General features: G+C 47.7%; 1 protein-coding gene across 3 annotated transcripts in view; it reads right to left on the bottom strand.

Moving 5' to 3' along the window:
• RNF123 (ring finger protein 123) overlaps nucleotides 1-16,275 on the bottom strand; it is a 1,600,675-nt gene that overhangs the window by 736,096 nt on the left and 848,304 nt on the right. For all 3 annotated transcript variants that reach the window (XM_078661207.1, XM_078661208.1, XM_078661206.1), the window contains exon 31: nucleotides 8,374-8,458. In XM_078661207.1, the coding sequence (XP_078517333.1) occupies nucleotides 8,374-8,458 (85 nt within the window). The remainder of the gene's footprint in view (nucleotides 1-8,373; nucleotides 8,459-16,275) is intronic.

The raw sequence follows: 16,275 nt of genomic DNA on the forward strand, positions 1-16,275 counted from the left end.
TGTAACACCCCTAAATCTAGTATTTAGGGGCAACCCTGAACCTTGCCTCCTCACACAAGAATTGACAAGAAGAAAAGAAGCAGAAGGACTGAAGAAGCCGTGCTGGAACGAAGAAGAGGAGGACGCCCACTGACTTGGCCCCAGCCTTACAGGCCTGTCCGCACCTCGATCCTGCTCCAGCGAAATCCCGCGACCTGCTCTGCTTTCCAAACCAAAGACTTTGTCTCCCGCGAGCACCAGATTTGCTCATCAACAAACTCAGACTCCAGACAAAACCGTGAGTCTGCACCACTCTGCACCCAACACCCGAGTTTGAGTGGTCAAACACCACGAGGAGGTCTCCCGGTGATCCTGACCGGAGATCTGGTGATCTCTGACCTGCCTCAAAACTCAAAGCGAAGCTTTCAGCCTCTTTCTGGAGGATGCCCCCGACCGCGACTGGAGCTGGTAAGAAAACTCGATGCCTAAAAACACTCCTGCACCAGACGCCCCACGGCATTGTGTGGCCCAACCGACAGTGTCCCAGCATCCACAGGCATTCCAACTTATCCCTCCAACCGGTGGTCACCTCCAGAAGATCTTCGTTCCAGAGTCTACAGTCTTTGTGGCAACCATAGAATCCCCATTGAAATCAACAGGGCACCTAACGCCAAAACAGTACCCTGTAACCAGCCACCCCTGTGCCACCGCAGGTGTACTTTGGGTGCTAACTCGGATCCCCCTTTGCCCTGAGCCTAACACCAGGAGCTTAGCTCCCACAACCATGTGGCCTGCTCGTGAGCAGTCACCAACCAGAGGCCCCCTATCCCCCATTGGATAACATTGCTCCTCAGCACTCTGCTCCCGGCCGCACTAGTGCCGCGGAGGGTCCTTGATGCTGGAGGAACCCTTGTTCTTACCCCAGAATACCAACTCCCACAACCAAGTACTTACCTGTTAAGCAATAACGTATAGTTTCTTACCTGTCAGTGTAGTTTTGCAGCTTGAAGACTTTCTGGATTCACTATGCTGTGCATTATTCCGCCATCTAGTGGTTGGATCCGGAATTGTAGTATTTCTTCTTTTTTTCTTCGTGGCCCAGGGTGGCCGTCGACATACCACCATTTGGTGTCCTTAGTGACGTTGACACGCTTCCTCTGGAAGCTCCCACCTTTGGTCGCCATCTTCGGATTCTTTTTTCTTGTCTTGTGATACTCTTGTCTCATTTAACCTTGTAAAGTCTTTCTTCATCTTTTACTCCCTTTTTTCCCCCCTGTCTCATCTTTCTGGTGGAGGAGGGTGGGTTCACTAGTGAATCCAGAAAGTGTTCAAGCTGCAAAACTACACCGACAGGTAAGAAACTATACGTTTTGCAGCGTGAATCTTTCTGGATTCACTAGCAGTTTGTCCTTATTGTGGTGATTGGGTGGAAGATGAGCACTGGTTACTGAAAATGTGTTGCAAGACCTTCTGTCCCACTTGTGCTTCTTTGTTCATTTGGATATCCACACAGTAGTGCTTAGTGAACGTGTGCACTGAAGACCATGTAGCCGCTTGGCAAATGTCTTGAATTGGTGTGTTGGCTAGAAACGCAATTGTAGCTCCTTTCTTCCTTGTTGAGTGAGCATGAGCAGCTCCTTGTAATGGTTGAGCTGCCTGTTTGTGGCAGAGCAGTATGGTTTGTGCAATCCATCGTGCAATGGTATTTTTAATAACTGGCTGTCCCAAAAAGCTGCTGGCGAAGGATACAAAGAATTGCTTTGTTTTCCTGCACTCTTTTTGTCCTTTCTATACAGTGCATCACTGCCCTCCAGTGTGTGTAAGGCCCTTTCTGTGCTTGTGGATGGTTTTCGGAAAAAACTTGGTATTTGAATTGTCTGATTGATGTGGAACTTTGACACCACCTTTGGCATGAAATGTGGGTCCGTTCTCATGACAATCCTAACACTGTATTTGCAGGTAGGGTTCTTGGAGTGTTAGTGCTTGCAATTCACTTACTCTTCACAGTGATGTGATAGCTACTAAGAAGGCTGTTTTTAGCGTGAGCATAAGCAGTGTAGCTCTGTGAATAGGCTCAAATGGTGCCTTCATCAATTGTTTTAGCACCACATTGAGGTTCCATGCTGGTGCTGGCATTCTGTTTGAAGGTGTGATCCTTTTTGCTACTTCTAGGAATCTTTTTACCGCCTGTGGGGTGAAGAAACTTTTCCCTGTTTCTCCTCTTGTGTAAGCCACTATTGCCGCTAAGTGGACCCTTAGGGATGTGTAGCTCAGTTTATTCTGTAGTAGATGGGTTAAGTATCTTAGTACTGTTGATTCTTTAGTAATCCTTGTTTGCAGTTTCTCCCTAATGCACCATTCGGAGAATCTTTTCCACTTTGCACGTTCTTGTGGTAGGTCTCCTTGCCTCTCTGAGTACCGCCATTGTGCTTGCCAGTAGTTTGAGGTGTGCACACCCTAGGTCCTCAGGAGCCATGATGTTAGGCTGAGGCTTTCTGGCTCTGGGTGTAGTACTCTTCCGTTTTGCATCGTTAGCAGGTCCTTTCTTGCAGGGAACCTGTGTGCGTGCGTTTATGACATCTCCATGATTTGTGAGAACCAGGTTTGTCAAGCCCACTGAGGTGCTATCAGGATTAGCGTGATGTTGCTGAATCTGCATTTGTTCTGTACCCTGTGTAGCATCGATATTGGTGGAAAAGCGTAGTCAAATGTCCCTGACCAGCTTATCCATAGCGCATTCCCGAGGGACTGTTTGCACGGTACCCTGGATGAGAAGTTTTGGCATTTTGGTGTGTTGCAAATAGGTCTATTTGCTGAGTTCCCCATTTGTGGAATATCTTCAGGATTTCTTGTTGGTTGATCTCCCATTCGTGGGATGCAGACGTCTGTCTGCTGAGCCTGTCTGCTTCTACATTGTCCTTCCCTGGTAGATGTATCACTAGCAGGTCTATTTGTCTGGGGATTTCCAATCTCCATATTTCCTGCACTAGCCGGGATAGTGCAGCTGACTGTGTCCCTCCTTGCTTGTTGATGTAGAACATGGTAGTTGTTTTGTCTGTTTCTATCAGTACCCTGTGTCCGTACAGGTGTTTCTGAAAGGCTTTTAAGGCTAGGAACACTGTCTTGAGTTCTAGGTAGTTGATTTGCCTTATTGCATCCTGATATATCTACAACCCCCTTACTTTGAGGTTGTTAGTGTGCGCTACCCACCCCCTCTGGGAGGCATCTGTTGTAATGGTTACTGTTGGAGTTGGTTGTGTGAATGATCTCCCTTGTGCTATGTTCTTTTTGTTCCACCACGCCATTTCTTGCTGTACTGCCTGCGTGACAACCACTAGATCCTCCCAACTCCCGGTCGCTTGCGACCATTGCTGCTGGATCCATTCTTGGATTGGTCTCATGTGTAGGCGGATGTATGGTACCAAATGTATGCATGAGGCCATCATTCCCATCAGTTTGCTCACTGTCCTCACTTTCAGAGCTTGCCCCTTACGGTAAAGACGTGTCTCGTTGCATATTTCCAGAGTTCTCTTGGCACTTGGAATCACCTTTCTCTGTATGGTGTTGATCTCCGCTCCCAAGAATATCTTCACTTGTTCTGGTTCTATTGAAGATTTCTCCCAATGGATTGAAAATCCCAGTTGGGCAAGTGTCTGTATCACTACCTCCATGTGCCCTTTGCACTTGTTGTACGAGTTTGCTTTTACCAGCCAGTCGTCGAGGAACGGGTATACATGTATCCCCTTCTTCCTTAAGTGTGCTGCTACTGCTACCAGACATTTCGTGAAGACCCTTCGTGCTGATTTGAGTCCAAATGCCAGTACTGTGAACTGGTAGTGAGTTTTGTTGATCATAAACCTGAAGAGGTGTTTATGTCTGCAGTTGATGGGGATGTGCAAGTAGGCGTCCTTTAAGTCGATAGTTGCCTTGTAATCTCCCTCTTGTAGTTGAGGTATGACCTCTTGGAGTGAAGTCATCTTGAACCTTTGAGTCTTTATGAACCGGTTTAAGAATCTTAGGTCTAGAATTGGACATAAGATTCCGTCTACCTTTGGGATGAGGAAGTAGGTGGTGTATACTCCCTTGTTCCGTTGTTGGTGTGGTACTATTTCTATGGCTCTTTTCTTCAGCAGTTCTCTTGCTTCCTGCAGCAAGTGTGTATGCTCCCTTGCTGCGAGTACTCTGGTCCTTGGCTTTCTGTTTAGAGGTGGTTTTTCCAGGTCTATACAGTATCCGTATTGTATGAGGTTTAGTATCCATTTGTCTGATGTTATTTCCCTCCACTCCTGGAGGAAGTGTCTTATTCTGCCTGCTACTGGTGTTGTGTGTTGGAGGAACTGTTGAAAGTCTTGATTTGTTTTTGGTCCTTGGCCTGACCATTTCTGCATCCACTGAGGTCATGGCCAGGTGTGCTTTGGTTTTTCTGGTGAGTCACTTTGATGAGGGAGGCTGACTACCCCTCTGGCCGTTACCCCTTCCTCGGCCGCGCCTTCGAAAGGATTGTCCTCGGGGCTGGTACTGCCAGTTCTGCTGTTGCTGTCCCTGCTGCTCTCCATGGTTACCTCCTTGATAACCTTCTTGGAAGGTTTGGTGTGCTGCCACAGGTTGGTGATTTCCTCTGCCTGTTGGCCTCCTTCATGGTGTGCCCCTTCTCATACCTCGGAACTGCAGTGCCCACATGGACCTTGCTGTCTCGTTATCTTTTTTCAGCTGGTTCAATTTTTCATCAACTGGTGCTTTGAACAGTTGTTCCCCATTGAAGGGTGTGTTGAGAAGGTTGTTTTGAACTTCATTTTTGAAACCTGATATCCTTAGCCAGGCATGCCTCCTTTCTGTGATCCCCAGCATCATCTGCCTGCTAGAAGTTTCTGCTGCGTCTAGGGCAGACTTCAAACATGTATTTGCCATGTTTTTCCCTTCTTTTACCAGGTGGCTTGCCCTTCTCTGGTATTGCTCTGGCACGTGCTTGAGGAGTTCGCCTACTTCTTCCCAGTGCTGGTATGGGTGCCTGTTGATGAGTGCATTGGAATTGGAGATGCACCATTGTGTAGCTGCACTCCTTTCCATCTTCCTACCCATCAGGTCCATCCTCTTGCTCGCTTTGTCTGGTGGTGGGCCAGAGTTTGTGGGTATATTTGCTCTTTTTATAGCCGTGGATGTGATGATTGAGTCCGCTGGGACTGACCCCCTAATGTATATGGGGTCTTTTGATGAATGCTTATATTTCTTCTCTGCTTGTGGAGTTACTGCTCTACACATGGCAGGTTCCTTGAATGCCTCCTTTCTCTGGTCCAGAACACTTGGGAGCATGGGCAGGAACTGGCTTCTAGTCTGGGGTGGCAACAAGGTCTCCAAGAGGAAGCAAGACTGGGGTTTTTCCTCTTCTAGCTGTACTCTATATGTGTCTGCAGCTCTTTTGATGACTTGGTTGTAGATCCCTATGTCGTCCGGCAGTGAAGGCCTCGACGGATATGATTCTACACCCTCTGCCGGGGATTCGGCGTTGAGATCGTGCCACTGCAAGTCCTGAGCCTCCGCGGACGTTGAGTCTTGGTAAGTTTGCTCGTATTCCTCCACTTTGGCTCAGTTGTAGTACAGGTCTTCTTCTTCCTGTTCCACTCCAGGTTCAGGTGTGGTTGGCGGTTAGAAATCCTTTACGCACCATTCTGCTTCGGCCGTGGCTTTCGACGGTATGCTGTAGAATTTCATCTTTTCGTCGAAGTCTTTCTTGTGTTGCATGATGTTCGCCAATACGGCCTCGACCCTTTTCTTTTTCTTTTCCATCTCGGCCGCATGTTTGGCTTTGAGTGTTTCTGCTTTTCTCTTCACAGTTGTCGACGACAAAGTCGAAACCGTTTTCGGGCCTTCGCTTTTCGAGGTCGAGGCCTCTTTTTTGTGGCTGCTCTTCGGCGCCTTTCCCTTGTCTTGGGATTTCGCAGTCTGGGAGTCCTTCTCAGAGGATCCGACAGACTGCTTGTCCCTGGACACAGTAGTCGACGTAGAGTGCTTTGACGGCCCTGTTCCTTTCGAGGACTTTGACTCGCCTTTGCGAGTATCAGTGGAGTATTTAGGGTTCGACGACTCTTACCCTCCTTCGACGTTTTCCTTTCGACCTCGATGACTATGGGGTCCTCTGGTCCCTCGCGATGTTGTCTTCCTCTCCACTGGACAGTCTCAAATCTCGGAACGATGGGGGTGTGCCCTGCCCCTGCATGTTATAGTTTGCTCTTCTTTGCCTCTCCCTTACTCTGAGGGTCTTCGGGGCTTGGCTGGTCGAGCGCAGGCAGAGATTGCAAACCGGGTGTTGATCCTTTCGCGTGTACTTGTGGTAGCAGTTTGCGCAGAATTTAAACAGAGTTTTGTCTATCACCGCGCCCAGGGAGCCCCCTGTATGCACATTCCCCGTTGAAACGTCAAATTCTTCGATGTTCTCTCTTCTGTCGTCGACTTTCGACCTTACTCGATCTCCGGTGTAATCCCCGGTGATATATTCTGAATTTTCTTCGATTTTCGTCGATTCTTCTCTCCAAAGTTTTGGAGCTCCTTCACTGTTGATCCAGATCCAACGGCGGAAAACAAAATCTGAAGATGGCGACCAAAGGTGGGAGCTTCCGAGGGAAGCGCGTCGACGTCACGAAGGACACCAAATGGTGGTACGTCGACGCCCACCTGGGCCAAAAAATAAATAAAATTAAAGAAGAAAAACTACAATTCCGGACCCAACCACTAGATGGCGGAATAATGCACAGCATACTGAATCCAGAAAGATTCATGCTGCAAAACCACATTTTCTACATACGAATCAATTGACTGTTTTCCTTGAAAATTGTGGAGTTGGTTTTGTATGAGAACTTGAAAAACAGCAAATAACTAAAATCTGCTTTACTTACCTTTTCTCTAGGAAAGATCTCAGTGTGATATCTAGGCAAATCACACTGAGTAGAAAACGTATTCCATAAAGTAATCTGTAAAATAATAAAAAGTAATCTAACAGTAATTTCCACTGTGATGAAAAGATGTACAAACCTGTAATGAAGACATTTTCATTCAGCTTGCTTGTATTGTTCAACCTGCCTTGAAATGTATCATTTACACTTACCTGTACCAGGCTTGCTTTGTTCTTGAAAAGAAATATAACTAAATATTATTTATACAAACAAATTGGTCTGAGTTCAGTCTTTGAGTGTGTGATATCATTTGCTGCCTGAGTGTGTACAACAAATGCTTAACACTACCCTCTGATAAAGCCTTACTGCTCGCCCACACTACCACAAATAGAGAGTTAGGTGCTATCCACTTTTACCTCTGTCTACCTTTGGGGTTCCACTGGACTCTGTGCACACTATACCTCATTTGGGTTTAGAATATACAGAGGAGTTTTCCTACACCTATGTAGTGTAGAACCATATACTACAGACTTAAAAAGGTACACCAGTAGCCTATTGGGAAGATACCAAAGTACTAATCATACACATTGACTGGGGTCCTGATTAGCAGGATCCCAGTCAGACTTGCCAAAAAACAGTATAACACCAGCAAAAAGTGGGGGTAACTATGAAAGCAGATCCTACTTTCCTACAGCTTGTCTACACAGAAATTTGTCTTCATTATATTGGTATTTCACTGGTTTAAGACACGGTTTGTAATGTGAGGCATACCTTCCATTTCTAGTCAATGTGCAAGGTACTACAGCTTGATTAAGTACCCATGGCACATCCATGGAGTATTTTATGCACGAGAGAGAGAGGGCTTGGAAGTTGGACAGTTCATCTATCTGGATTCAGTCAAGTGCTATCATGTCAGACGTGAATGTGGTTGGTCTCTTCAGGCTGCTAGCATGATTTGCAATTTGGCAGTAGACCCGACAAGTATGCCAACTTAGATCCTATTATGATCTACAAGATGGGGCATGTTTAAAAGAAGAACTAGCACATTTTATTGTGGCAGCATTTTAAGCATAAAGGGGCTGTAACCATATTAATCTGCCTACATTTACACTAAGCACTGAGCCACCTTTACGTTTTACCAATGGTTGAATTCCTCTCTTCTTAACAGTATGCTACTATTTTTCCTATAACTAGCTACAATTATGTAGATCAGCAACAAAGTACTCATTAATATCAGTATGTGAAGAACCTTACTGTACACAATCCTAATGTGCATTGATCAATTTAGTGATTTGATACATATTGTGAACTGCTAAATATTTTTTGCTTGCAAATATCAATATTGTTAACAGAATATTTATCAATTAATAATGGCGGGGAAAATGTATCTATTATCTCCACCACAGGGACACAAATATTCAATAGCATGTTAAAATTCTATCAAGATGACAGCAACTGAAACATCACCTCACAGTCAATTAATGGAGAAACAATTACTCATACTTACTCTGAAGGCTTGGCAGGTTTGCATCTTCTGGCTTTGTTTTCAATAAATGGGGAAGACGTGTGTATCTGTAGCCAAATCCACAACCCTTCGGGGGAAAATAAAAACGAATCATGATAACCATGATGTTAACATACAAGGAAGAGAAAAAGTAAAAATAAAAACGTAATATAAAAATGCAGAATTCATATTGACAACATGCTAGCTCAGAATATCTTCACTGCTGCAGTAGTGGAGCTTCTATACCAACTAATATTATGCTAGGCATAGCAGAACAACAAACATCATTACCAGGGATGAAATTACAGGGCCTCGAGAGTGAACACCTGCTTTGCCTAGCTGAACTCTAGCTAGTCTTTGTGAACTCCTTGATGTCTCTGGTACTGCCCTCTAGTTAAGGGCATGCTGGATTTGTACCAGGGACAAACGACTATGGAGCAGAGGGTACCCAGTTCAATCCCATCACTCATCCTACTGTATCAGTATTACACAATAATTCAGAGAGCCAACATGCCAGGCAGATACAAGAGAAATACCAGGAGGAGCATCCCTGCATGAACATGAAATACCAGGCAAATGATACTTCATGAACATGACTGGATAATGTAATAGAAGAGTCATTGCATTATCCAATTGGGTTTGTGAAAAGCCATTTGTCTGGCATCTCCCCTATTCTGGAATTGTGGTTAAGTGATGATCATGGCTACCCTCTTGCTCAGGGAATATGACTCTTCTTAATATACATGGGTTGAATGTTTGCTTTCAGGTCCAACATAGAACTGAGAAAATACACTCTTCCCAAACTGGGGATGCACATTGACATTTGGTTGGAGATGTTTTTACCCTATTCCAAGAAGAAGGAAAAATAGTACTCCATGAATCAATAAGCTGTACATCAATTGCACTTCAAGTAGGATTTCTGTGCACCAGCCCAAAAGGCATCTGTTAGGAACATGAGTCTGGCCTTGATGGGAATAACCACAGAGAGTTTTCACTAAAACAGGTGACAGCTTTGCTGTGTCCATATAAAAAGGTGGTTAGACAGGTAGCCTTGGTTTTTAGATAACAGAAAATATAAGAGATCCATCTGTGCTGGTGGCAATGAGAGGGTTCTCAAAAGTTCTGTAGAGGGATCTTTTGTAGGTAGTGCTACCTCATCCTACAAAATGAACTAATCCTGAATCGATAAAAACAGTAAAAGTTGTAAAGGAACTTTCCCACACTAAAAGGGGCTTTGTGAGTAAACTTCTCTTGGTTACAAAGATGGTTACAAAATGACAAAGCCAGAATAATTATAAAACCCAGAATCAATGGGTGGCTCATAAACAGTTCAACAAATAGGGTATTCACCTCCTGAGAGGCCTAAGCCCGGTTCAGAGAAATCAACATGAAAGTTCTAATTCTTGAACCCTGGAGATTTTTACAATTCATATTTGAAAGCAAGTTTTTGAAATACTCTACTCTCCCTTTTAGGTGGTTTCTTGTTCCATGGTGTTTCATCTAACTTCCCAGGTTGGTAGCATCATTGACAGGGATAACCAGATGATGATATATCAGGATGATATAACAGTCATGTCTAAAGGTAAACAGATTGGAAAAGAGCATTTCTGTTTTGCATCAGATATTCTACATGGTCTGGAATTCCATAAACTTGAGAAAAGTCAAACCTTGTGCACAAACATTAGATGGAGGTCCTCAGGTTCATTAAGGCACGCAGTTCAGAATTTACTTGCTACTCATAAGAAAATAAGATCAACTATGACAAAAGATACGATTTACCCAAAGGAAAGTGAACCAAATGAGGGCATGCTTTCCTACTCACACCATTCTCATGTATTTATTGAAGAGATGCGCTTCATTCGTTGAAGATCACGCATCAGAAAAGACATTGCCTCAGGTGTCTGGCACGTGAGCAAAAGGTGTCTATACCAGAAGCACAAGAAATAACAACAGCTAGTTGGAATATATTGAATGATGGAATGACCAAGCAATTTTTGGGGAGTGCATCAACAGTTGGTTGTAGGGATAATTGTTTTTTTATATTTTTGATCTGTTTATCAATTATTGCAGACCAAGAAAGGGGGTCACTGTTCCTGACAGAAAAAGGAAAAAGAGAGTCGACCCATGTTTGATTTCATTAAGGAAAACAGAGGGGAGTATCACAAGCCGATCAGGCTTTTTTAATCTGACTGGGGTATCTATTCAGTAAAGGCTGAGGTGATATCCACTTGTCACTTTTAACTCATTCCATTACACACACTTTACACCACACCACTAAGGCATCCCTCACACTCATCAAACTTGGTAAAAACCAAAAGATCTCTGCCACAGTGTCCCTTCAGGGGACTCATAGGGCATTGCATTGATGGCCCGACGAGGAGCCCCGGCCCAATAATGAAGCATGACATTTCTAGGGATGCGGTAGGGCAACATGAAACAGTCTCGTTGACTGTTCCCTTTACTCTGTACAGTACCTAGACTCTCCTTCTCCTTTTTCTGTCAGGAACAGTGACCCCATTTGTTGGTCTGAATTTAGTCTTCGGAGCACGGGCACCGGAACTATTAGCTCAAAGTCCCTCCAACTCCTTCAAAGGGGTCAGTGTGTAAATCTGCACTTACCAATTGGGGGACAAAGTCCTTTCACAGTAAAAATATTGTTTTTGTGTGTTTACTGTTTGGACATGGAAACTAAATGTCCTGCCCATATCAAATGTTGCACCCTGCCTTAGTACTCAGTAGGCCTGCCAGAGGGGTGACTTACACAGATGTACGGGGAAGTAGTGGTTTTGCCATTGCTTTCAATGGCAAAGTCGATCTAGCAGTGTGTGACTTCTCTGCAAGTCTGCAGTGGCAAACTAGGAGACTTGTTTTACTTGGGGGAGCGCAAGGGTGGCAAAATCAGTGCTGCAAGCCCTGGGGTACCCCTCAAACTTACATGCCCTGTCCTCAATGGCGGTCTATGGTGGTTTCCAAAATCACCTCGCACCTGTGCACCTGGCTACCCTGGTGTAGGTATCCTGGTTCCTGGGGTATGCACAGGTGGGGTAACTCACCAAACTTCAATCTACCACGGGGTTTCAGCAGGGTCTACTGGGAAGGGCCCTTCTACAAAAATGCAACAGTGAGTTCTCCACTGACTTGCATTGAGTAAACAGCTGTGTTTCCATTCTTCACACGGTCTCCGTGGGGTTCCTGGGTGCTTAACGTGGGTGTTTCCATGTGTTCCCAGCTCATCTGAGTCTCCTTGGCAAAGTCTTGACTTCGGTCACAGTTCGCATTCCATTTTCTTAATATATGGTTTGGTGTCCCCCTGGAGACCACTATATTTTGTGCTACTTACCTTATTGCAATTAAAGTATTATTGTATATTTGTGTTTAAATCTCTGGGTACGAGGTAAACCAATGTGTTAGTGAGTGTTGTGTAATAAAAGCACAAGTTACTTACCTTTGGTAATGATATATCTGTAAGATCCATTAGTTAGTGATACATTCCTCACCTTGGAATTACCCCCAGGCGTCAGACTGGAGCCGGAAAGTTTTCGTTAGCAGTACCCCCCTGCTCGGCGGAAGGTGGCGCTGTGCGGCTCCGCGTCTGTCGTAGGCGTCATGCTCGTCGGGATGACATCGTGGTAGCTACTTAGACGCTTGCCCTTGCGCGCTGACATCAGTTCTGTAGACGCGCCAGAAACGCAGAGCCGTGCAAGATACTGACCACTGGTGCATTGAAACTATGGCCCTGAAATGAATGAGCTTAACCCTAGAAATCAGTTCGCAGAACGGGGAGGATGGGTGGGCGGTAAGGAATCTATCACTAACTGATATCTCTTACAGATATATCGTTACCGAAGGTAAGTAACTTGTGCATCTGAAAGATACACGTCAGTGATAGATTCTTTCCCTTAGAATAGATACCCCAGCAATGCCAACCCCGGTGATGGGTCTGTGAACCAAGATCACATCAGAAAATCACGGAGAACAGAGTGGCCAAAGAAGCCGTCCCTCCGGACTGGACTGTCAAGGCAATAATGCTTAGTAAAAGTGTGCAGCGAGGCCCACTTGGCTGCCTGACAGATGTCTTGCAGGGGGACACCACGTTCCAATGCAGTAGTAGCTGCTGTCGCCCTGGTAGAATGGGCCCGCAACCCTACCGGAGGCTCCTTTTTAGCCAGAGAATAACAGGCTTTTATACACAAGACCCAGCGGGAGATAGTCCTCTTGTGTGCAGCCCAGCCTTTCTTGGCGCCTACATAGCCAACAAAGAGCTGGTCATCCACCCAGAACTGCTGTGTGTGATTCAGGTAAAATGAGAGCGCACGTTTTGGGTCCAGACGGTGGAGCCTCTCTTCCTCTCTGGAAGGGTGCAAAAAGAAAGAAGGCAAGGTGATAGTTTGCCCGATGTGGAAGGGAGTAACAAGGAAGGATGAGTGCGGAGCACAACCTTGTCCAGATGAACAGAAAGAAAAGGAGGTTTACAGGAAAGAGCCTGGAGCTCACTCACGCGCCTAGCGGAGATGATAGCAACCAGGAAAGCAGTCTTCAAAGTTAGTAAATGAAGAGGACAGTTGTGAAGCGGCTCAAAAAGAGCGCACATCAAATAAGTAAGAACCAGACTCAAGTCCACTGCGACATCACAAACGGAATAGGAGGGAAAAGGTGAGTAATGCCTTTGAGAAATCTACTTACGAAAGGGGACTTGAAAAGAAAGGGCCGATAAGGCAGCCTGAGAAAGGCTGTGATTGCACAAAGATAGCCCTTAATAGTGCCCAGAGCAGAGCCCTGCTAGGCCAAAGACAGAAGGAACAAAAGGACTTCTGAAAGAGGGGCAGAAAGGGGATCCACAGCCTTTGCTGTGCACAGTGCCACAAATTTGATCCACCTGCAGGCGTATACCGATTTAGTGGAGGAGCGCCTGGCTGCCAGAATGATATCACAGACTTCAGGAGGCAAGTCAAATGGAATCAACAGTCGCCGCTCAATCTCCACGCAAGGAGGTGGAGGCTGGACAGGTTCAGGTGGAGGACCGTCCCCTGCTGCTGTGACAGAAGATCCTCCCAAAGAGGCAGTCGGATTGGGGGATCCACACTCATACTAAGTAGCTCGGGATACCAAAGTCTTCAAGCCCAGTCTTGAGCCACAAGAATGACTTGGGCCCGGTCGTGCCTGATCTTCTTCAGCACTCTGGGTAGAAGTGGTATAGGCGTACAACAGACCGCAACTCCACTCGCAACAAAAAGTGTCACAACGCGCAGAACTGCTGACATTGCGCGTTCTGTTCGGTGGCAAATAGATCTAGCCAAGGCTCTCCCCACTGTTGAAAGAGACCTTGCACCACCTCTGAGTGAAGACGCAATTCATGATCCATCATGCACCTGCGGCTGAGTTCGTCCGCCCTGGCGTTCAAAGAACCTGCAGAGTGTTGAACCACCAAGGAAATACCTTAACGTTCCAGCCATGTCCAGAGATGCAGTCTCTCCTGACATAGGGTCCACGACCCCACCCTGCCTTGCTTGTTGCAGTACCACATGGCGTTGGTGTTGTCTGTGAACATCAGCACTACTCTCCCCTTGACAGAGGAAAGCAATGCCTTCAGTGCAAGTAGGATCGCCTTGAGTTCCAGAAGGTTGATATGTAGCCTGGACTCCGCCGGAGACCAGAGGCCTCTGATCTCCGCCTCTCCCATGTGGCTGCCCCATCCCAGGAGGGACGCATCAGTCACCACTGTGTGCTCCGGTTGGGGAAGGGAGAGTTATTTGCCGCTGACCCAGTGCTGGTTTGTGAGCCACCACTGCAACTGTTGTGCAGTGCCCTCTGAGATCTGGACGCACTCGGACAGATCCCCTTGATGCTAGGCCCACTGGAACTTCAGGTCCCACTGCAGAGTCCGCAGATGCCATCTGGCATGATTGGTCAGCAGGATGCATGAGGCCAAGAGGCCCAGCAGCCTCAAGGTCATCCTGACCGAAACCCAGGACAAGGGCTGAAAGATCGGAATCCTAGCCGAATGTCCCGGACTCGCTGATCGGGAGGATAAACCTCAAACTGTGGTGTTTCCAGAACAGCTCCGATAAAGAGGAGCTTCTGAGAGGGAATCGGGTGCAACTGCAGCACGTTGATGGAGAACCCCAGCAAATGCAGGAAGTCGGCCGTAGTCTGGAGGTAGGAGATGACTGCCTATGGCGCGCCCGCCTTCAACAGCTAGTCGTCGAGATGGGTCGAAGACTGAAACTCCCGATCTGCGCAGATGAGCTGCGACCACCGCCATCACTTTCGTGAACACCCGAGAGGCGCTGGTAAGGCCAAAAGGGAGCACGGTAAACTGAAAGTGCTTGTGGCCTACCATGAACCGCAGATAACGCCGGTGGGCTGGCAGGACGGGGATATGAAAATAAGCATCCTGCAAGTCCAACACAACCATCCAGTCTTGCGGGTTTAGGGCAGACAAGACCTGAGCAACTGTGAGCATTTTGAACTTCTCAATCCAGAGGAAGCGAAGGATGTTCCAAATGTCTAAGATGGGATGCAGGCCCTTGTCCTTCTTTGGAACCAAGAAGTAGTGGGAGTAACAACCACAACCTACTTCTGGTGTTGGAATGCGCTCGATGGCCCCCTTGGCCAAGAGAGCCACAACTTCCTGCTGGAGAAATGCCAAGGGATCCCCCGACATGCGGTGGTACTGAGGTGGCATGGCTGGAGGGGTAGACTCGAAGGGGAGTGAGTAGCCCCTTCGGACTATCTGTAAAACCCACCTGTCTGAAGTGATAATGCGCCAGTGGGTGAGATGATGGCGAATCCTGCCGCCCACTGGCATTTGGTGGGCCTGAAACACCATCCTAAGAAGGTTTGGAGGCAGTGGTGGCAGGGGAGGTAGTGGACTAACCTGCCCGCTGACCCCGTGGACCCACCTCGGCGGGTCCCACGTCTGCGGCTGCGCTGAGACTGCTGCTGCACAGGCCTATGGCTTTGAAACGAACGTGTATGGGCACCCCTTCCTTGGCCACGAAAGGAGCGAAAAGCAGAAGCAGAAGGAGCACGAGTGGCCGAAAGGCCCAAGGACATGGCCGTAGCCCGCGAGTCGTTAAAGCGCTCCAACGTACTGTCTGCCTTGTCGCCAAAATGGCGAGTACCATCTGAGTATTCTGGACATCCCCAGAAAAGCCAGTTGTCCTCAGCCAGTCCCAGTCCTCCCCGTCCTCCGTAACCTGCTGGACAGGCACCGTCTCCATGTCAGGGTGGAAGCCAGGGACGGCATCAGTCGGGGAGGCGGCTGGCAGCGGTGCCATAGACGTTAATGTCGGTAGAGGTCGTACGAGGCCAACCAACATTGGATGGGATCCATGCATGGATCCATGTGGGGTCTCGGGGCGCCGAGGCCGGAGCGCTCGACAACATCGGGGCCGGGGCCGGCGACGGAGAAGGGCGAAGACCCCCAGTCGGATCTGCGGGCCCGAAGGTGCACCGGCGGGCCAGACAGGCCAAAAAGGCGGGCCATGGCTGACAGAAATTCCTGCAGCTGGGCCGGAGCCGCTGACTGACCCGGGAAGGGTTGTTAGGCCGTCAGCAACTGCTTAGGCTCTGCTGGAGCCGCGGGGGTGGCACCACCCGCACCCTCAGCCATGTTGCACGACAGGCTAGGAGAAAGCGAAGAGCGACGTTGCTTCTTCGACTTCTTGTGCTTCGTCTTACCTGACCCCGAGTGCGAACACTTCGTCGAACGATGGTGGCGGCTTCGCGACCGGTCCCTCGACCTCCCACGGGACCAGGACCTTGAACGGTGTGGAACCGACTCCCGGGCCTCCTGCAACTGTCGGGACCGTTCCAGCAAAGTTTTCGGAGCCATGGTCCAGCAGTCTGGGCACGATGCGGAGTCGTGGTCACGCCCCAGGCAGTGGAGACACTCACGGTGCT

This window comes from Lissotriton helveticus, chromosome 9 (genome assembly GCF_964261635.1).
Source record: "Lissotriton helveticus chromosome 9, aLisHel1.1, whole genome shotgun sequence".
Lineage (NCBI taxonomy): Eukaryota > Metazoa > Chordata > Amphibia > Caudata > Salamandridae > Lissotriton > Lissotriton helveticus.